At 51.1% G+C, this 21,438-nt stretch overlaps 2 protein-coding genes across 3 annotated transcripts in view; one reads left to right on the forward strand and one right to left on the reverse strand.

Moving 5' to 3' along the window:
• The window catches only part of LOC114686978 (SV2 related protein), a 69,096-nt gene that overhangs the window by 37,416 nt on the left and 10,242 nt on the right, over nt 1–21,438 (reverse strand). The window contains 3 exon segments of the mRNA XM_028861683.2: nt 1,351–1,449; nt 3,342–3,427; nt 5,294–5,454. Of these exon segments, the coding sequence (XP_028717516.1) occupies nt 1,351–1,449; nt 3,342–3,427; nt 5,294–5,454 (346 nt within the window).
• The window catches only part of Usp30 (ubiquitin specific peptidase 30), a 56,776-nt gene continuing 40,791 nt past the window's right edge, over nt 5,454–21,438 (forward strand). For both annotated transcript variants that reach the window (XM_037198608.1, XM_037198609.1), the window contains exon 1: nt 5,454–5,577. In XM_037198608.1, the coding sequence (XP_037054503.1) occupies nt 5,486–5,577 (92 nt within the window). In that variant the 5' untranslated portion in view covers nt 5,454–5,485. The remainder of the gene's footprint in view (nt 5,578–21,438) is intronic.

Genomic DNA, 21,438 nt, shown 5'->3' on the forward strand with positions numbered 1-21,438 from the left:
GCGTGATGGAAACCGTGCTGTGGTCATTGGCGTTGACTGCCAACCTGACGGTCTAGCTAGAGTCACCCAGGAGGTGAGCCTGTGCGCGTGACTGTGAAGGGGGTTCCAGACCGGGCTGATTGAGGTGGGAAGACCCTTCCTAAATGCAGATGGCACCATCCCATGAGCCAGACTGAGTCAGAGGGAGAGAGGCATGGGTACCAGCAATCATCTCTCTGTTTCCTGACCTGGAATGCCATGTGACCGGCTACCCCACACTCCTCCTTTATGCCTTGCCCACCAAGATGGACTGTATCTCTTCAGACCACCTGTCAAGTCAACCCTGACTCCCTTAAGTCGCTTCTTGTCGGGGCTACAGTCATAGCAATGAGACTAGGAACGAAGACAGGCGTACACTGTATCCAACATGGCCACCGCCCCTTGGACATTAGGCTCTCAGGGAGCATTAGCTGTTGTTGCTGCCCTCTCTCCTGGCCCTTATCCCCTCCTCAGAATTCCCAGAGCAAAAAGGGAGGGGTCTACCTCACCCATCTTCAGAGCTTCTCTCCAGAGAGCACACCACTTACTGCTACCCATCGGGGCCATGTTTCTGGCTCTCACATCACCCTCCAGGGAGGAAGGATGGCACTTCCTATCTGCAGCGAGGAGAGGGGAGGCTCCTAGAGTGTACATGTCACATGCTGGTGGGTTCCAGATGTTCTGAGGTCCCCAAGGGGCTAAAGCCCTGGATGGGTAGAGTTGGCTGCTAACGTGCTGGGACAGGTCACAGAGGAAGAGGGGATGGGGTGGGTTGACTAGGAGAGCTGACGACAGCGTTTCCATAAAGGGCTGGTGGGCTGCCTAGTTTCGGGTCAGCTTGACATGAGCTACAGTCATTTCAGAAGAGGGACCCTCAGCTGAGAAAATTCCCACACCAGACTGGCCTGTGGGCTAGCCTGTGGTATATTTTCTTTATGGATGATGATTCATGGGGGAGGTCCTGGCTCACTGTGGATGATCACTACCAGGCGATCCTGGGTGCTATGGAGAGGTAAACCGGGCAAGCCACGAGGAGAAAGACAGTAGGCTCCTGCCTCCAGGTTCCCTCCTTGAGTCCCTGCCCTGACTCCCTCAGGGGTGCACTGTGATGTGGGGCTGTGAGCTGGAACAAGCCCCTTCCTCCCCACAAGGCTTTAGGTCACGGTGCCCATCCCAGCGATGGAAAGCATGGGAAGGCAGCCCAGCTCTTTTCTGCACAGCCCTGGCAGCAGGAGATGAGCAACGTCCTACAGTCACCAGGGGAATCTGTGAGCACGTGCGGGGGCGGGGGGGGGGGGCGGGGGGGGCGGAGGGGGAGGGGGGGCTGCCTACCGAAGTCAGCAGCGCCACCTGCCAACTGGGGAGTCGCCACTCACAATGCAGCTGAGGAGCCAGGATGCTCAGAATCATCATCTCCATGGCGTCGGCCATCTGTGGGAGGAAGGGACACTGTGAGGACCAAGTGCATCCTGCCCTGGCCTCGGAGAGTGTGGCCAACCCCTCTGCTTCCTGCTGGCACCCGGCCAGATGTCCCATGGGAAAGCGTCTGGGATTGAACCGGTGAGCGGCAACACAGGGACCCAGGTGACAGCTGGCATGCTTGGTGTGTTTCCCCACTGTGTCTGTCTGCTTGCTTTCGAATTTTATTTTTAAATCTTGTATTGATTTCTTTTATACGGGCGGGTGTATTGCCTGCATGTGTGTCTCTGAACCATGTGCATGCAGTGCCCTTGGAGACCAGAAGAGGGCGTCAGATGCCCCTGGAACTGGAGTTACAGGCAGTTGTGAGCTGCTGTGTGGGTACTGGGAACTGTGGAAATTGAGCCTGGGTCCTGCAGATGAGCAACCAGCACTCTTAACCACTGAGCCATCTCGCCAGTCGGTTTTTAAAATTACATTTGTGTGTGTGTGTGCGTGCGCGCGCCATCTCACCGGCCCCTTTATGTGTTATTTGCTTGTTTTTGAGACAGGGTCTCATTATGTAGCCCAGACTGGCCCAAACCAGCCATCTTCCTGCCTCCGCCTCCCAAGCGCTGGGATTACACCAGTGTAATGTACCCCCATGTACAGCATCGTTTCCTCATGTTTTTAAAAACACAGGTTCTTGGGTCAATGAGACGGTTCAGTGGGTAAAGCAGCCTGCTGCCAAGCCCGAGGCCATGAATTTGATCCCCAGGAGCCACATGGTAGAAGAAAAGAGCCAAGTCCCTGCCAGCTGTCCTCTGGCCACTACATACATGTTCACCATGGTATACACACACACACACACACACACACACACACACACAACACACACACTATAAAAATGTGATAAGAGGGATAAGAGGGTTGGGGATTTAGCTCAGTGGTAGAGCGCTTGCCTAGCAAGCGCAAGGCCCTGGGTTCGGTCCTCAGCTCTGAAAAAAAAAAAAATGTGATAAGAAATACAGGTGCTTCCCAGATGAAGTGAGAAAGCGTTCCGTGTCTAAAAGCAGAGCACACATTTTTACAGAGGCAGAGAGACAGTGTGGTCTTTTTTTCTTCAGGCAATTACTCCTTCGTCTTTGGTTGGTAGGTCATGTGCTCATGAAGAACTGTCTGCATCTTTAATGAACACAGTGTTTGAATACATTAGCATATATTAAGAAACCCCAGATACTAAATGTCTTGATTCTACTTTATGACCGGACAGAATATTGGAAGGTTAAAAGCAGACCCACACTCGGGCCATGGGAGTGTGGGGCCCAGGAAAGGTCTGTTCTAGTGAGTGAGAGACATGACAGAGGAATGCATGGTCCATTTTGAAAAACACAGGCCTAGGTCACTTCTCACATCATGCTCAGAGAAGCATCACAGCTGGATTAAAGACCCGATGTGCTCTGGGTTGGAGCTCCATAAGGGGTCCTCAGCGAGGGGTTGTGGATACCTTGAATCAGAAAGCATTCTTTATTTTATTTCTGCAGTGCTCAGGGGTGGAGTCCAGTGCGTTGCCCACAGCTAGGCAAACACCCTGAACTATACTCCCAGCACAGATGGCAAATGTTTTCTATGAACTCTGTGTTCCGGGGAAGGGATATGACCCAATACCATCACCTCACAGTAGCCCTGAGTCCCCAAGGGCAGAGATCGTCTTCTGTAGCTTGATACTTCCTGAGGGTGATGCCAATCATGTCTACCTCCCTCCCAGCATGCACCTGGGCCATCACTATATGTGAGCTTTGCTGATTGGCATTCAGGCAGAAGTTATATGTGGGGAGAACCGTGCTATTCCTGTGGCCATGGTACCCAGCTGAGCTTCAGAGGATCCTTGGAGTGTCCATGAGGTGCTGTGGCCAGATGCTTACCCAAGCCAAGCCAGTGAGAACAGAGAGCTTCCACTGAAATCTTCCAAACCCAATGGCTTCCACCGCATCTTCCACCATGAAAGTGTCTAGGAGGGAGGAGAAGGGAGATCAAGACATCTTGTATTTGTCTAGTGTGGCATCTGGGGTGGTCCCCAGACAGACTAATTAACTGTAGCATGTGCTGTTACAAGAACTAACATCACAGCCATTACCCTTATCATCATCACTATCATTACCACCAATCATAATCATCACCATCATCACCATCATCACCATCATCACCATCATCACCATCATCACCAATCATCATCATCACCAATCATCATCATCACCATCATCACCACCAATCATGATCATCATCATCATCACCACCAATCATCATCATCACCATCATCACCACCAATCATGATCATCATCATCATCACCACTAATCATCATCATCACCATCATCACCATCATCACTACTGTAGTGGTTTGAAAGAAAATGTCCCTCAAAGACCCAGAGGGAGTGGCACTATTAGGAGGTGTGGCCTTGTTGGAGGAAGTGTGGGGGCAGGCTTTGAGGTCTCCTAAGCTCAAGCTACGCCTGTGGGGCACACAGTTCACTTCTGTTGCCTATGGATCAAGATGAGAACTCTCAGCTCCTTCTCCAGCACCCTGTCTGCCTGCATGCCACCATGTCCCACCATGACAATGATGGACTAAACCTCTGAACTGTAAGCCACCCCAATTAAATGTTTGTTGTAGGAATTTAGCAGAGTTGCTGTATCTGTGATAGATTCTAGAATCAATAGCTGTTTTCTAGAAGTGCTTTGACCTTGAGGAATCGTTGTGGAAAACGGTGATTGTTTTCTGGGATTTGTAGAATTGGTTTTCGGAAGGGACATCGCCTCTGACTGGTCACAAGCCACTGAGGCTCTTGGATTATTGTGCACTGCCAAGGGTACACAGTAAAGGGCCAAAGCCACGAGGGCATGGGATGCTCTCCTTTGGAGAGACATAGATTAGAGTAGGGACCTTGGTATGAGGAAATACTTTACCTAAAAATCCAGCTTTGGGTAACAATCAATCAATGTGCCTTTGTGCGGCTGTTGGGGTTCAGTTCATCAGAGGCTGGTCCTTCCTGCTGCCAGGGGCCCTAACATTTCATCTCGGAGTGACCTCTTTCTTCAGTCGACCCACACCACACAGAGCACCCTGACAAATGCTTCCTTTACAAGGGTTGCTGTGGTCATGGTGACTCCTCACAGCAATAGAAAACCTAACTAGGACAACCACCACGGGCACCATCACTGTCGTTACTACTATCACCACAGCCGCCAGCATCATGATTATCACCATCACCACCATCACCACGACCATCACCACGACCACCATCATGACCACCACCATCACCAATCACCATCACCACATCATAGTCACCATCATTACCATTGTCATCACCACAACCATTATAACATCAGAATCATCACCACCACCACCCCTAGCAGCAGCATTATAGTCATCACCATAATCACCATCATCATCACCACCACCACCGTCACCACCATCATCATCACCACCATCACCACCATCATTACCATCATCACCATCACCACCATCATCATCACCACCATCACCATCACCACCATCAGCATCATCACCACCATCATCACCACCATCATCACCACCATCACCATCATCACCATCACCATCACCATCATCACCATCATCACCATCATCAGCCCTGTTGCTGCACTTCTCAGTCAAGTGTGCAATGACGCCCCCAGCAGGGATTGTGATGTAACCATCCCTCCTGAAGTAAGCCTTGTAGTCCCAGCCTACCCTCCCAGGGCCACCCTTGGGTGGCCTGTGTCTTTCCAGCTGCCCCTTCACAAGAACTTTCTAAGATCACCACCTAGGCAGGCAACACAGGATGCCAGGCTAACGCCTGAGCCGATGGGCTTTCTTACCATCCGTGGGATTGGCAAACTCCTTGGGCACAGCAGCCCCATCATCCAGCTCAACTGCTTCTAGGCCCACTCGGACCCCCTCGATCTGGACATCATGCTCTCCGGAAGCCAAATCGTCCTCTGACCTTGCACTCTCTCCCGTACGGCGGAATTTCACCACCCTAGAGCAGAAAGCAAATCAATGTGATCAGGATGGCTGGAGCTCCCTCCGGACGCCTTGCTGTGCAACTTTCCCACCCAAGACAAGTGAAGAGCACTTTCTCCCCATCTGGAGGGCTGGGCAGGTAGGCCTGGCATTTTATGTTGAATTTGGTTGGACGGGAAATGGGGGTGGCAGTGATGTTGGGAGTTTATCGATCCGTTGACGGTTGGACAGTTGGGCGCTGCACAGTATTGTTCTCGTGTGCATGACTAGCCTTTGTTCCAGGCCCGAGTTCTGTTTTGACACAGGACCACACATTGCCAAATAGTTCTCAGAATGCGCCGTTGGCCATTTCCTAGCTGTGGGGATGTCATAGTGTGTGTGTACAGACAGCAGCGAAGTGACCTAGCCTCGTGGGTTCACTGTCACATGTCCAAGAGCATCACTGAGCGGTGTGTGTGTGTGCGTGCGTGCGTTGCGTGTGTGCGTGTGTGCGCGCGTGCGTGCGTGTGTGTGTGTGTGTGTGCGCGCGTGTGTGTGTGTGCAGTGTAGGGCTATCTGTTTGGGTCTTCAGACACATCTGTCTGTAACAGGCAACGACTGGGTCACCACACAAGGCTTATGATTAAAAGTCGCTCTGTTCTGGCCCCGCTTGGACTTACAGCAGGGCTTCTCAACCTCCCTAATGCTGCGACGACCCCCACCATGAAATGATTTTCGTTGCTACTTCATGAGTAGAGTGTTGCTACTGTTATGAATCGTGACGTAAATATCTGATATGCAAGGTTTCTGATATCACAGGGTGAGAACCACTGACTTAAAGGGACCACCTGATACTCTAAATTGGGGATATTTACATTAAAAGCCGCATTCCCAGGTCTCTTGACTGTGACAGGGACATAACTCCATCCTGACCTCAGTCTTCTTTTCTGTGAAGACCTCCAGCCCTGAGGGCTGTGATCCCATCTCCACACTCCTCTGTTTCTCCTCACTTCCCCACTTTGCCCGTTTTCCTGGCCTTGGAGACATTTGAATCTGAGACTCCCCAGGCCTCCACACTGTGCCACTCACTCCTCAAACTATGTACTCCTCCCTCCCTACATCCCTCCCTTCATCCCTCCCTTCCTCCACTCCCTCCTTTTTTTTTAAAGTAAAGACAGGGTCTCACTATACAGCCCAGGCTGGCTTTGAACTCTCAACCCCCCCACCTCAGCCTCCAGGTGCTTCATAGTTGTGCATCACTACTCCTGGTCCACTAGGCGCTCTCTCTCTTTCTCTGGGTGGAGACACGGTGTTTATGAAAGATTGTTTTTTTTTAACCTGAGACTCTGGCAGGGTGAACAGTCTCCTTGCAAACTTTTCCCTCCCAAACACAAGCCCGCGCCCCCCCCCCCCCCCCCCCCCGCTGTCTGTCACCCCCGGTTTAAGGGTACAGAGCTGACAGTCAAATGTGCCTCCCAGCTCCAGGAGAGAGAGCTGTCCAGTGTGAGCAGCTTATTTCCATGTGACTTTGAAACATCACAAACAGCAAAAGAGGTCATGTGAGCAACTGAGCAAAATGAACCCTTGGTTTAAAGAGGCCGAAGAGGTGGGCAAGCTCAGTACAAACTGCTGCTATTATTATTATTAATATTACTACCACTACCACTATTGAGACGGTCTTACATAGCCCAGGCTGACCCTGCATTAGTTACACAGCTGAGGATGACTTTGAACTTCGGATCTCCCAGCCTCTACCCCCGAGTGATGGGATGGTCGACTCTATCTATGCTGACACAAACCCAGGGCCTCACACATGCTAGGCCCGTGCTCTCCCAGCTGACCGCCCTGCTGTGTAGAACTCTTGAATTCTTCTATGGACCCGTGGAGACTTTGCTGTGCTCTGCCATAGAACATGCTTGTTTCAAAAGCACAGGGAAGCTGCCCTGCTTGGGAAGCTTCTAGAATACACACATGCCGGGTCATAGGGATGTGAGGACAGACGGGAGCTTCATCCTTAGCAACACTGTGCCTGGCACGGGGCCAAGTGCAGGGTGAGGTGGCGGAGTTCTGTCTCTGGCATTCCATGGACTAGTATGGGACCCGTGTGCTTTGTGTGGCTTTGGCTGGCGTTTTCCGCAGGCTTAGTTTGCACAGCAGCTCTGTGAGGTGGCTGAGGCCCTGACATCATGTGACATACCCAAGTCCATGTCACAGGACTCCAGAGGCATGGAATGCGGGGTCCATCCCAGGTCTGCCTGGCGGCTCAAAGTCTCACGTTCCAGGCAAACTAAACGTGTCTTTCCAGATCTCTCCATAGCTCCCACATACGCCAAACCTTTGTGGAAAACACTTTAGATAAAACTATTTCAAGTCTATAAAACTATACAGAAATCGCTTTTCTCCTCTCCACTCAGCACTTCCCTCAGGCTGAGCCAGGACACACTGCCAACCCTGGGTGTCATTCAGTTGATGCCACAGACTTGTCCCCACGTTTTCACAGGTGGCTCTTCGCCAGTCATATGTGCCTCCCTATTCAATTTACCCCTCGAAACAACCTGAGACAGGAGCCTGTCATCATCCCCCCTGGAGGCCGTTTACATCTTTACACGTGGCCTAGAACGGCTGTGTTGTTTTCCAGAAGTACGGCCTAACACGGGGGCTTCGTTTCTTATTCCTCCTTCTTCCTCTGTTTTGTTTTTGATGGACGTAAAATGCCCATAACATAACCGTGGGCACCCTCACCACTTTAAGTATCCCATTCAGCAGGATAAAGTATGCTCACAGCCACCACCTCCCCTTCCCCCCATCTCTGGACCTGCTCCATCTTTGCATCTTAAACTCTGTCTCCTGAGACCCCAACTCCCCAACTCCTCCTGCATCCAGCACCCAGTGGTTGTCGTTCTCTGTCTCTGTGAACTCAGCTGCCCTGGAGAGCTCATGGAAGCGACTCAGAATTTTATTCCTGTTCCTCTTCAGTCCTGGGGTTGATCTAGGGCCTTGTGCATAAGAGTCAAGCACTGAGGTAACCATCACTCTCTTTTTACTTTCAAGATGGTCAAAGTTTCATGAAGATACCAGACTAGCCTTAAACTCACTCTGTAGCTAAGGCTAGCTAGCTTTGAACTTGTGACCCTCCTGACTCAGCCTCTTGAATGGCTAAGGTTACTAGCCTGAACCATTACCAAGCCCAGCCCCCTACTCCTTTGTAAGGGCTGAGTAATATTCCACTGTATGGACATACCACAGTTTGTCCACTCACCAGCTGACAGGGACTTGGATGGCTCCCATCTTTCGTTCATTGTGAAGAACACAGTGGCAAACATGATCGTACAGATTCCTGTCTGAGTCCTTGATTTTACTTCTTTGGGGTATAAACAATGTTTAAAATTCTGAGGAACTGCCAGAGTGACTCACACACCACTTAATAGTCCCACGGATTCCTGTTTCTGGGTGTACTTGCCAATCATTATTCGTTTCCATGTGGTCTGAACACAGACAGCTGACGTGCTGTGGCAGCTAGCTCCGGGGGGGGGGCTTTCATTTGCATCTCTCTTTTAAATATATGTTTAAAATTTAAAATTGCAGGGCCTGGAGAGATGGCTCAGAGGTTAAGAGCACTGGCTGCTCTTCCAGAGGTCCTGAGTTCAATTCTCAGCACCCACATGGTGGCTCACAACCATCTGTAATGAGATCTGGTGCCCTCTTCTGGCATGCAGACATACATGCAAACAGAACACTGTATACATAATAAATAGATAAATCTTAAAAAAATGTTTTTAATTTAATAGGTGCATATGTGCACACTCCACATCACATGCCTGGAGGTCAGAAGACAAATTCCAAGGGTCAGTTCTCTCCTTCTACCATGGAGGACCCAGGCACCAAACTCAGACTGTCCGGACAGTGGCGGGAGCCTTTACCGCCGAAGCCACCCTGCCCGCCCTTCTTTTGCATCTTCCTGACATGGAGCTCACATAGGCTGTTGGGAAACAGACTTTGGAGCAATGTCTGTTCAAGTGTTTTCAATTAAATATCTGCTTTTCAGATTTTCTCTGTGTTGCCCATTCTGCCCTCAAACTCACCATCCCCCTGCCTCAGCCTCTGGAGTGCTGGGATTAGAAGCCCGTGTCGGCACACCTCCTGGCTTGTCCTTGCTCCTTCTGGGCAGCAGACTCTCACCAACTATCTAATTTGCAAATGTTTTCTTGAGTCCATGACCACGCTTTCCCATCGGAGTGTGATTATTAGACACAAGGAAGGTGTTCACACTGGCGTGGTCCAACATCTGGTTTTGCTTTGATTGCCTGTGCCTTTGTGGTGTCCAGAACAGTCACCACGGGACCCAGGATCATGAAGTGTTCTGTTCTCTTCTAACCATTTATTAACTCTGTGTGTGTGTGTGTGTGTGTGTGTGTCTGCACACGCATATCGCCGCATACCTGCAGAGGTCAGAGGACATCTTGCAGGAGTCCCTTCTCTCTTTCTACCATGTGGGTCCCTAAGTTCAAACTCAGGTCCTCAGGCTTGGCAGCAAGCACCTCTACCCACTGAACCATCTTGCCGGCCCCTCTTCTAAAGGTTTGTGGGGTTTGTCTTTGATGCCCTTGGAGCTGGTTTTTCAGATGGTGTAACCTTAGGGCTGACTTCATCCTGCAGTCCTTTCCCTGTTGAGCGGTTGTGTGACCTTGTTGAAATCCATCCATTTTCAGGGCTTCTCCTGGCTTTGTATTCCACTCACTGTCTGTGGAGGCAAGTCCACATGGCTGTGACTCGCATAGCTTTGTAGCAACTCTTTTTAAAAATATTTTAAATTAATTTTGAGCCAAGTAGTGGTGGCACACACCTTTAATCTCAGCACATGGGAGGTAGATTTTTTTTGTGAGTTTGAAGCCAGCTTGTCTACAGAGTGAGTTCCAGGACAGCCAGGGATACACAGAAAAACCCTGTCTTGAAAAACCCCAAACAAATAACAAAAATAGAAATTAATTTTGGTATCAGGACCCACGAAACATGCGTGGTTTTTGCTTTCTGGGTTCCCCCATGTGTCCATGTGACTTCTAAGATGGATTTGCCCATTTCTGAGAAGAATGCAAAGTGGATTTTGGGGCCAATGATTTACTGATAAAGTGCTCTTTGGGGAACGCCCACTGCAACCTGGGGGACTGGGAGATGGCAAAGGAAGCAGTACAAAGACTCCACTACGTCCCTAGGGAGGGAGCAGCATGGACCGTCCCCACTCAGGGCTGTGGGGACCCGAGTACAGGCCAGTCTTTGGCTACACCACCTCTGGTTCAAAGCGTGTGACCTCCACGGCCTCCCTCGGCCAAGGGTGGTGCTTTATGGGCAGGGGACCTCTGAGAAGCCAACACTGGAAACGGGGGCACGTGTCAGCCCAGGAAAGGAACCTGTGTCCCCTGTAAATGGACTGTCATTAACACACGAGTCAGCTGCCTCAAGTCACACAGCTGGCGATCAGTTAGGAGCTGTGTGGAGCTCTTGCTAGTGTGTGTGTGTGTTACATGTACACATGTTCATATGTGTGTACACACATGCTTGTACATACATATGGGGGCCAGAAATCAACATCAAATGTCTTCCTGTATTTCCTGTATTTTTCTTTTCTTTTCTTTCTTTCTTTTTCTTTTCTTTTTTTTTTTTTTTTTTCTCAGTTTTTTCGAGACAGGGTTTCTCTGTAGCTTTGTGTCTTTCCTGGAACTCACTTTGTAGACCAGGCTGGCCTCGAACTCACAGAGATCCACCTGCCTCTGCCTCCTGAATGCTGGGATTAAAGGCATGTGCCACCACCACCCGGCCTTCTTGTATTTTTCACATTATTGTTTTTAATGGTTTTTTTTTGGGGGGGTACTTATTTTTACTTTATGTAGGTGGGTGTTTTGCCTGCATGTATGTCTGCATCACATGAATGCAGTGCCCTTAGAGGCCAGAAGAAGGCATCAGATCCTCTGGTACTGGAGTCACAGATGGTTGTGAGCTGCCATGTGGGTGCTGGGGACTGAACCTGGGTCTTCTGGAAGAGCAGCCAGTGCTCTAACCACTGAGCTATCTCCCCAGCCCTTCTGCCTTCTCTTTGGAGTGACAGTCTCTCGCTCAGTCTGGAGCTCATGGCTGACGCGTGCTCCAGGCATCTATCTGCCTGCCTCCACCTCCAGCACCAAGATTACAGGTTCACAGTACGTGGGTGCTGGGGACCAAACTCAGGTCCTCGTGTTTGCACAGGAAGGACTTCATCAACCGGACCCTTCTCCCCCCCTCCAGCCTCTGACAACTGCTGTGGGATGTTCTGTGTGTCCTGTGGGAGCCTGTTCTCGGGTTCCTTGTGGCTTTACCCAGCAGGTCCGCATAGAGGATGATCAGGACCACGGGCCTGAGTGCAGGTGTCTGAGATGATCTGCACTTGGCTGTGCTGGGGGATGATCTGTATGTCAAGTTGCTCTGATTGGTCAATAAATAAAACTCTGATTGGTTGTGGCTAGGCAGGAAGTATAGACGGGACTAACAGAGAGGAGAAATAAAAGAACAGGAAGGCAGAAGGAGACACAGCCAGCCACCACCCTGACAAGCCGCATGTGAAGATGCCACGAGCCATGTAGCAAGGTATAGATTTGTGGAAATGGATTAATTTAAGCTATAAGAACAGTTATCAAGAAGCCTGCCACGGCCATATAGTTTGTAAACAATATAAGTCTCTGTGTTTACTTGGTTGGGTCTGAGCGGCTGTGGGACTGGCGGGTGACAAAATTTGTCCTGATTGTGGGCAAGGCAGGAAAACTCAAGCTACAGACCTTAGTTTTCAGAAAAGTCTTTCCCTGTTTCCATGACAACCAACCTAAGCATTAGGTTCTAGTTCATGGATGTGAGTGAGGTGCTCAGAGGGATGCGGGACTGGCCCTGGGCCACACAGGTTGAAGGAGCTGAACCTCCAGCCTGGCTTTCTTTGCAATGGCAGCCCTGAGTTATAATCACTCGGCCCCTGGTCAGAGTCACCCTGAGCATCTACCGTGTGGAAATGAAGGTGTGACCTGAGCTGAGCAGGTTAGAGCAAGCTGGCTATCCTGACACAGAGAACAGTGTGTTCTAGAGCCAGAGTCCAAGCACAGAGCTCAGTCCCAGCCCGCTGACCTCTGCAGACTGTCACCGTGGTACAGGGGTCGCCAGAACCCTCAAGCTGCTTACAACACATATGGCTGGGCCCAATGGTCTCCCTGGGGATGGAGAACTTTCATTTTGAAGTTCTTGGGAGCTGCTTGGAATCAGACAAGAGTTTCCATCACTCCTGGGACCCCTCACCATGAAGCAGGGTTACCAGGGAGAGCCAATACCAAGGGACCTCCACGACCCCTATGGGCTGCACATCTACAGCAGGCCAAGGACACATGACTCGGACCAGTGTCCCATCAGGCTGGATGGAGTGTCCCATGCAGCTGGATGGCAGGTGTCCTTTAGGAGCAAAGGAGAGGAGAGGAACTGCCTTTGACGGGGATACTCGTTCACAGAGGGGGCTGCATGCCCCTCTTGAGAAGCGACTATCCAGAAAGAGCCGGATCTTGCTAACAGTCTGGGTTTATGGGACAGCTTTGGGGGCTGCTGATAGAGACCACACGAGGCCTTTGAAGCCAGGACCTTGCTGAAAACTGGCTTTCATGAATTCCATCTTGTTTGGACCATTTGTTAGCACCAGTGACATGATGGATGGCCAAGTTCAAGCCACCAGTGGGTAAATGACAGGCTCTGAAATGTCCTGACTGTTTAACAGCAAGCGTGCCCCTGGACAGCTGGCCCGAGCAGGCTCCAGTGTGGCCATCTGTGAACTCAGAAGGTCCTCCAGTGACCAGCACAGGCTCCAGAGCACACGGAATCTTCATCCTGAGACAAAGAAGCCAATCACAAGAGGCCTTGTAAGTCTGGCGCACGTATAACACGTCCAGAGCTGGGATATCTGGAGAGACAGAAGGGCAGGTTGCTGGTTGCCAGGAGCCAGACAGTTGCCAAGCAACAGGGAGTGACTTCTAAGTGGGGACCAGGCTTCCATCTGGGGTGAGAGTGATACAGCTTTGTGAATACCTGAAACGCCACTGAGTTGTACATTTTAAAAATCGTTAAAACAATAAACTTTGTGTTGTGTTTATCTTTCTACCTGAGAAGAACACAGGCCACCCAAACCCTCAACCCTCACGCTGCATGGGCGCCACAGGAGTACCATCATTCGTTTATTCAACAAATATTTGCCAACTGTGCCAGGCTGAAGGGTGCGTCTGGCATTATTATAAAAGCGAACGGGAAATGGGCAGACCTGTCCAATCATCGTCACCCTGCCCTGGGAGGGGACCCACACCACAAAGCCAGATAGCTGGCCTAGGGCCGGCATGTGTCTGAAGTCCCAGCTACTCAGGAGGGCAAAACAGTGAGACCTCATCTCAAAAACCAAAACCAAATCCACCACTACCCTGTGTGCATGCGTGCCGGCACGCATGCATGCATGTATGTGTGTGTGTGTGTGCGTGTTTGTGTATTGTTCCCTATAGTATTCCCAAAAAATGAAAACGTAATTACTGAAGGAGTGTCTGGTTTCATTTCTGTTGCTGTGATAAAATACCCCATCAAAAATCAGCTCTGGAGAGGAAGGGGTTTATCTCAGCTCACAGTTCCAGGTTACAGTCCAGGATTTGGGGGACGTCCAGGCAGGCACTTCAGACAGCTAGAGCACACCACACCCACAGTCGGGAACAGAGAGCGATGAACGCCTGTGTGCTCCGTCGCTCCTCTCTTACACAGTTCAGGACCCCCTGCCTAGGGAATGTTGCCACCCACAGTGGGCTGGGGCTTCCTGCCTCGATGAACAAGACGGTCCCCCACAAACACGCCCACAGGCCAACCCAGTGCAGACGATCCCTCACTGTGACTCTTCCCAAGTGACTCTAGGTTGTGTCACGATGACCATTGCAGCTGACCAATGCCACAGGGAGGAGAGGGAACCCTTTATGTCTATTTACAAATGTATTTGTTCATCAGTTTGTTTTAGAGATACAGGGAAGATCAGCAGATCTCCCCTGATTCTGCATTTGGGGCCTGATAATATCCTTGCACATCCTCTCTCTAAGGACTGTCAGGGGCTCCCTACTTCTGTAACCAACACTGATCAGTGAAATTTTTGGGGACCATAACTTTGATATCGCTGCTGCGTGGAGCCATTCTGCTGGTGATTCATGACAGGGATCCACACTTGTACAGATGATGGTTGCTATGAGTGACTGTGATGTGGACTGACAAAAACTTGTCACATGTCAGGCCCGGGTTTGAATGAGTTATTTAACTTTCGCTCTCCCCATTTTATCGAGGGGGACACCTATGCTCGGAGGGGCGGGGAGCTCGCCCTATGTCCGACAGCAAGCGGCTTCCCTAGGCTTTGGTTCAGCCATCTTCAGAGTTTCCATTCCCAGACATGTCTCTTCTGGGGTAGCAAGCTGCTGGCAGTTTGGTTTGTGTGTATCTAAAACTGGAACATTCTTCAGGAGGGGAGGGACTTACCTATGTGTGGATTGTTCATTTAAGAATGTATATCACAGAAGCTGGGTGGTGGTGGTGGTGGTGGTGGTGGTGGTGGTGGTGGTGGTGATAGTGGCACACTCCTTTAATCCCAGCACTCGGGAGGCAGAGGCAGGCAGATCTCTGTGAATTTGAGGCTAGCCTGGGCTACAGAGTGAGTTCCAGGAAAGGTGCAAAGCTACACAGAGAAACCCTGTCTCGAAAAACCATTTAAAAAAAAAAAAAAGACTGTGTGTCACGGGCTGGAGAGATGGCTCAGAGGTTAAGAGCACTGCTGCTCATCCAGAGGCCCTGAGTTCAATTCCCAGCAACCACATGGTGTCTCACAACCATCTGTAATGAGACCTGGCGCCCTCTTCTGGCATGCAGGCATACATGCAGGCAGAACATTGTATACATTATAAATCTTTAAAAAAAAAAAAAAAAAAAACATATGTCACAACGTGCAATGTGCCATCACACTAATTAAAGGTGGAAACAACCCAAGTGTTTGTTGGTAGGTGGATAGATAAACTGTGGTACATCCATACAGTGGAATATTAAACAGCCTTAGAAAGGAAGCAAATTCCGACACTGTACAGCTTAGAGAAATCCTAAAAGCATTACACTAGGAGAATAAATAGACACAGGACGAGTCCTTTGTGAGTCTACTTTGAGGAGGGGACCCAGAACAGGCAACTTCAGAGATAAACGGTAGAACGGTGGTTTGCAGGGACTGGAAGGAGAGGAATGGGGAGTGAATGACTTTATTATCTGTTCTACTGTTTGCTCTTTGTTCTTGAGATCAAGTCTCATTAAGTAGCTCAGGCTGGCTTTGAGCTCATCACGCTTCTGCCTCCGAACTGTTGCCTGGAACTACAGGTGTGTGGCCCCTACGTCTAGCTCAAGGATCAGTGTTTAATGAGCACGGAGCATGAGAAGGGGAAGAAACAAAGCTTTGGGGAGGGATATGATGGTGGCTGCATGTTATTCAGTGTCCTCCAAGATATCAAAATAGTTCTGTGCATGTTATTCTGCAATAGACATTCGTCTTAGTTAGGGTTTCTATTGCTGTGAAGAGATACCATGACCACAGCAACTCTTACAAAGGAAACCATTTAATTGGGGTGGCTGACAGCTCAGAGGTTTAGTCCATTATCATCATGGCAGGACACGGTGGTATGCAGGCAGACATGGTGCTGGAGGAGCTCAGAGTTCCACATCTTGATCCACAGGCCACAGGAAGTGAACTGTCCCACACTGAGCACTGCTTGAACATATATGAGACCTCCAAGCCCGCCCCTACAGGGACACACCTCCTCCAACAAGGCCACGCCTCCTAAGAGTGCCCCTCCCTACAGGCCGAGCACTCAAACAGGAGTGCATGGGGGTCATTCCTACTCCAACGTCAGCATCCCATGCCTCCACACTAGCTGGTCTGTGCTGGCCAACGGGAACCCAGTGGGGCTTCCTTGGTAGATGTGTGAGAGAGAACAGGACACTGCAACTTCAGTGCGGTCCTGAACCAGGCTTTCTGCCTCCCTCAGGAGCTGGCAGAACCTAGGCTGAACTGTGCCTCAGTGGTATGGTTCCTGCCTACGGGTAGCCAGGTCATGGGTTCAAGCCCTAACACCCCCTAAAAAAGAATATCAGGTCTTGGCTCCTGAATCGACATTTGAGGCATTGTCCTGAGGTGGAGGGTTGGAGGGGAATGGGGTCTCCTGAGAAATGAAAACCATTTTCCTTTCCTTTTGGGTTCATTAATTTTTGGCTTTTTTTTTTTTGGTGTGTGTGTGTGTGTGTGTTTTGTTTTTGTTTTTTTGAGACAGGGTTTCTCTGGGTAGCTTGGGCTGTCCTGGAACTCACTGTGTACACCAGGCTGGCCTCGGACTCACAGAGATCCACCTGCCTCTTCCTCCTGAGTGCTGGGATTAAAGGCGTGCGCCACCACCGCCTGGCAATTTGGGGCCTTTTTGACTGGGATGCCAGGTTGCTTCTGTTCCACGTATTTCCTGAGTACCGAGTCGGGTTAACGTTGTGCTGTGCATGCTCGTACATGACTTCGTGAAATGGGAGCGATGGACTGGTGGGTCCAACATGAGGCTGAACAGACCCTGCAGGCTGTGTTCACAGTTCCTCCCTGGTGACCTTTGAGAAGCAACCTTGATTGTTACAACTTGTCTTCAGATAGATATGAAAAAGAGACCTTTGATGACGTTAAATTAGATGCAGCCAGCCAGGCTATATTTTGAGTCTGTTGGGCTCAAAAAAAAAAAAAAGAATGTTTATCAAGTGTATGAGCCAAGATTTCCTGAGGAGGGGGTTGTGAACGAAAAGCAAATATCAGCAGCATATGCTGAATATATGGTGGGCCGAAGGCAGGCTGGCTCCTGCTGCTCGGATTTCTTGGCATTTAAATATATTATATATAGGTATGTGTGTATATATATAGCTTATAATTTACCAAAATAGCCGGAGACATTTGTTTTATCTAAATTTGCTACTTAAGGAAGGGAAGAACTTTGAAGAAACGGCTGTCTAGCGAGATCTGCCCTGTCAGGGACCCTATGCAAGGGCCTGTGACTCCAGGATGCTTGGTCATGTTCTCTCTCCCTCTCCATCTGAGCCTCTGACCCTAATTCCTTGAGTCCAGGCTGAAAACCAAAGCTTGATGATCTGTGATCATCACAGGGTAGCATTGAGGGTTCTGCAGACAGAGGGGTCCCCTCAGAAGAGAGCTCAGTGCCACCTCAGACCGTCTTGGCTTTGGCTCTCCTTACCCACTCTGTAGGTTACTTCATCACTCTGGGTCAGTTTCGCGGACTTTAAGTAGAGATGGGAGTTGCTACCTCACGGGGTTGCCATGGGGACCGAAGGTATCCCTGTGTAGACCGTGTCTTGAAAAGACTGGTGATTTCACTGAGTGTTGACCCAGGGCTGGTGGTGTGCCCAATGCTGGCTCCAGAATGGGACAAGGGTCATGTGGCTCTCACCCCTGTTGTGATGAGGTCGCCGGCGTGCCTTCTCTCACAAGAGGACTATGCGCTCACAGCATCACAAGATACAGGGACCCCTCAGAGGTGGCTGTCACTGAAGTGCTCGCCTCGGGAGTAAGAGGGGGCCCACGTTTGAGCGGCTAAACCCAGGTTTTAAAAAGCCAGGTGTGGGAACACGTATTGGTAATCCCCAGTTCTGGGGAGCCAGAGACAGGTGGAGCCCTGGGGCTCACTTGACAACTACCGTAAGCCACTCGGCAAGTTCTTGGCCGTGTGAGGGACCCTGTCTCAAATAGAAGGGAGATGGCACCTGAGGAACAAGAGCCACATTGTCTCTGGTCCCCCCACAGAAGCGGGAATGTACCACAGGCTGTGTTGTTATTGAGATATGGACAGGTTAAACGCCCGTTGAAAGGATGTGTTCTCTTACAGCAATGGGGGGTGGGCGGAGGGGAGAAGGTGGATGTGGTCCATAGAATGAGAACCAGAGAAGGGAGGTGACTAGGGACAGGACCTTAGGACCGGTAGGGGCCTCACGACCCAATGCCAGCTCAGCTTTTGCTGAGCGAGGATGACTCCTCTAGAAGGGATGTCATGGTGGCTTCGGTCTGAGATGCCCCCTCCCCCTGCCAGCTCCTGTTTGGGATGGGGTTTGCTCCAGCTGCTGTTCTTTTCTGAGAGGCTGAGGAACCTTCAGCATGAGGCACCTAGCAGGAGGAAGCAGGCCCCTGGGGCGGGTCTTTATGGGCATGTGATCCTGGCTCCTTCCTGTCACGGTCTCTGTTTCCTGGACTCTGTGATGTTGATAGATCTACTACATGCCTTTGTCACCGTGAGCTGGGCTGTCCCACCCTTCCTCCCTCACCATGGTGGCCTGGACGCCTCAGAGATTGTGAGACAAAAATAAAAGATTTATGAAGATGTCCCATCGGGCGTTTGATCAGGGCAAAGGTACCCGACCCAGGTGACAGGGCTCTCAGGCGTCAAAAGTGCTGGAATCCAGGAAGCCAACGTGGTTAATACTGGAAGATGGTGAGAGGGGAAGCGGGGCCAGGGGCAGGGGCTGTGTGGTCACCGTGGTCGGACCAGAGGGCTGTGCAGTAGAGTGGGAGTTTTCCTTCAGGACCTCTGCCTCTGCACTCTTCCTGGAGAGACATCTGAAAGGCTAAACAGGCCACTGGCGAACTGAGCTCCTCGTCACACACAAACAGCCCCCCTCAACCTTGTCCCAGGTGCCTGTGCTGTTTGGCACTTGGGCCCCTGGAATCTGACAGCCATTGATGAGTGGGGCTAGACACTGCGATTCCAGCGACAGGAACTGCCAAGTTCACTGACAAATGGCCCCTGCCTGGTCTCCTTCAGAGCCAGCCTGAGGCCCTCCTTCATTTTTACGATTTCATTTATTTTTATTTTATGGGCATTGGTGTTTTGCAGGCAGGTCTGTCTGTCTGAGGGTGTCAGATCCCCTGGAAATGGAGTCACAGACAGTTGTGGGCTGCCACGTGGGTGCTGGGAATTGAACCCGGGTCCTCAGGAAGAACAGCCAGGGCTCTTAGCCACTGAGCCGTCTCTCCAACCAGCCCCCAGGAAGGAAGTTTTAGATTGTTGTGGTTTGGGAAGAGGCTGCCCAGGGAAGAGACCTCTCTTTTCAATAGCTGAGGTTCTGATATGCGGAAGGAAACCCTCCTCATTCGATCTGGACCCAAAGAATGACTCTGCTGAATGAGGAGGTGGGAGACAGGTGTGAAGCCTCTGTAAGGAGCCCCTGCTCAGCCAGAAAGGCCCTGAGATTAAAAGGCTGTTTTAGGGGGTGGTGGATGCAACAGAGGCCTTCTGGACAGGTGGGTGCCCATGTGACTGGGTCAAGGGTGACTCTTAAATATGCATACATAGCAGCAGTGAGCCGGAGGGAAGCCTCCAGTACTATGGACTCGTTCCTAAGGGGTTCCAACTGATTCACAAGTGAGGTGAGGTTTAAAGAGGCTGCAGTCACTGCACCAGAACCTAGATAGTGACTGCACCAGGACCTTAGACACTGGCTGGCTGCACCAGGACCTTAGACACTGGCTGGCTGCACCAGGACCTTAGACACTGGCTGCACCAGGACCTTAGACACTGGCTGGCTGCACCAGGACCTTAGACACTGGCTGGCTGCACCAGACCTAGACACTGCTGCACCAGGACTTGACCTGTCACCAGACCTTAGACACTGGCTGGCTGCACCAGGACCTTAGACACTGGCTGGCTGCACCAGGACCTTAGACACTGGCTGCACCAGGACCTTAGACACTGGCTGCTGCACCAGGACCTTAGACACTGGGGGCGGCTTGCAGGGGCTGCACCAGGACCTTAGACACTGGCTGGCTGCACCAGGACCTTAGACACTGGCTGGATGCACCAGGACCTTAGACACTGGCTGGATGCACCAGGACGGCTGGTGGGCTTAGACACTGGCTGGATGCACAGGACTTAGACAGGCTGGGCACAGGACCTTAGACACTGGCTGGATGCACCAGGACCTTAGACACTGGCTGGATGCACCAGGACCTTAGACACTGGCTGGCTGCACCAGGACCTTAGACACTGGCTGGATGCACCAGGACCTTAGACACTGGCTGGATGCACAGGACCTTAGAACTGCACAGACTTAGAACTGGCTGCACAGGACTTAGACACTGGCTGGATGCACCAGGACCTTAGACACTGGCTGGATGCACCAGGACCTTAGACACTGGCTGCACCAGGACCTTAGACACTGGCTGGCTGCACCAGGACCTAGATAGTGACTGCACTCCCATTGCCATTTTGGTCTCCCACAGTTCCCAGCAGAATCTCCCTCCCGCCAAGATGGGCTTACTGTTCTGAGGCTTCCCCATTCCTGCCTCAAGCCAGTTCTGAAGCACCAGAACCCTCTGGTCAAGCTGAGCACAGGGAGCACTTCCGGAATCGGTTTCTTGTGTTGGTGACATTTCTCACGGCTGTGATGAAACAGCCAGAGGAAAGACCTCAGGGAAGAAAGGATTTCTTTGGGTTCATGGTCTGAGGGCATCCTGCCCATTCCTGTGGCACAGCTGTGCTGGCCAGAGCTCACTCACATCTGGAAGGATCAGGAAGGCAAAAGAAGGCCAGAAGCAGCTCCCCCCCTCACTGGCTATAAACCTCAAGGCCGACTCCCCAGTGACCCACGTCCTCCAGCTAAGCCCCATATCCTGAAGGTGCCACAGACTCCCAAACCCAAGTCATCAACTGGAGACCAGATGTTGATACGAATGCGCTGGTAGGGAGCATTTCACATCCCAACCACAGTAGAAATGATCACAGAGGAGGGAGGGTGCCGATGAGGCCCATACCATGTTCTCTGCACCCACTCATGGACGCCCCTCAAGAAGGCACTGGGCCCGGAAGGTGGGGCTCCTTACTGTCCCCACCTCACAGACGGTGCAGCTGAGGCCTGGGAGGAAATACAACCTGCCCTATAGTCC

The sequence above is a fragment of the Peromyscus leucopus genome, chromosome 23 (genome assembly GCF_004664715.2).
Source record: "Peromyscus leucopus breed LL Stock chromosome 23, UCI_PerLeu_2.1, whole genome shotgun sequence".
Classification (NCBI taxonomy): domain Eukaryota; kingdom Metazoa; phylum Chordata; class Mammalia; order Rodentia; family Cricetidae; genus Peromyscus; species Peromyscus leucopus.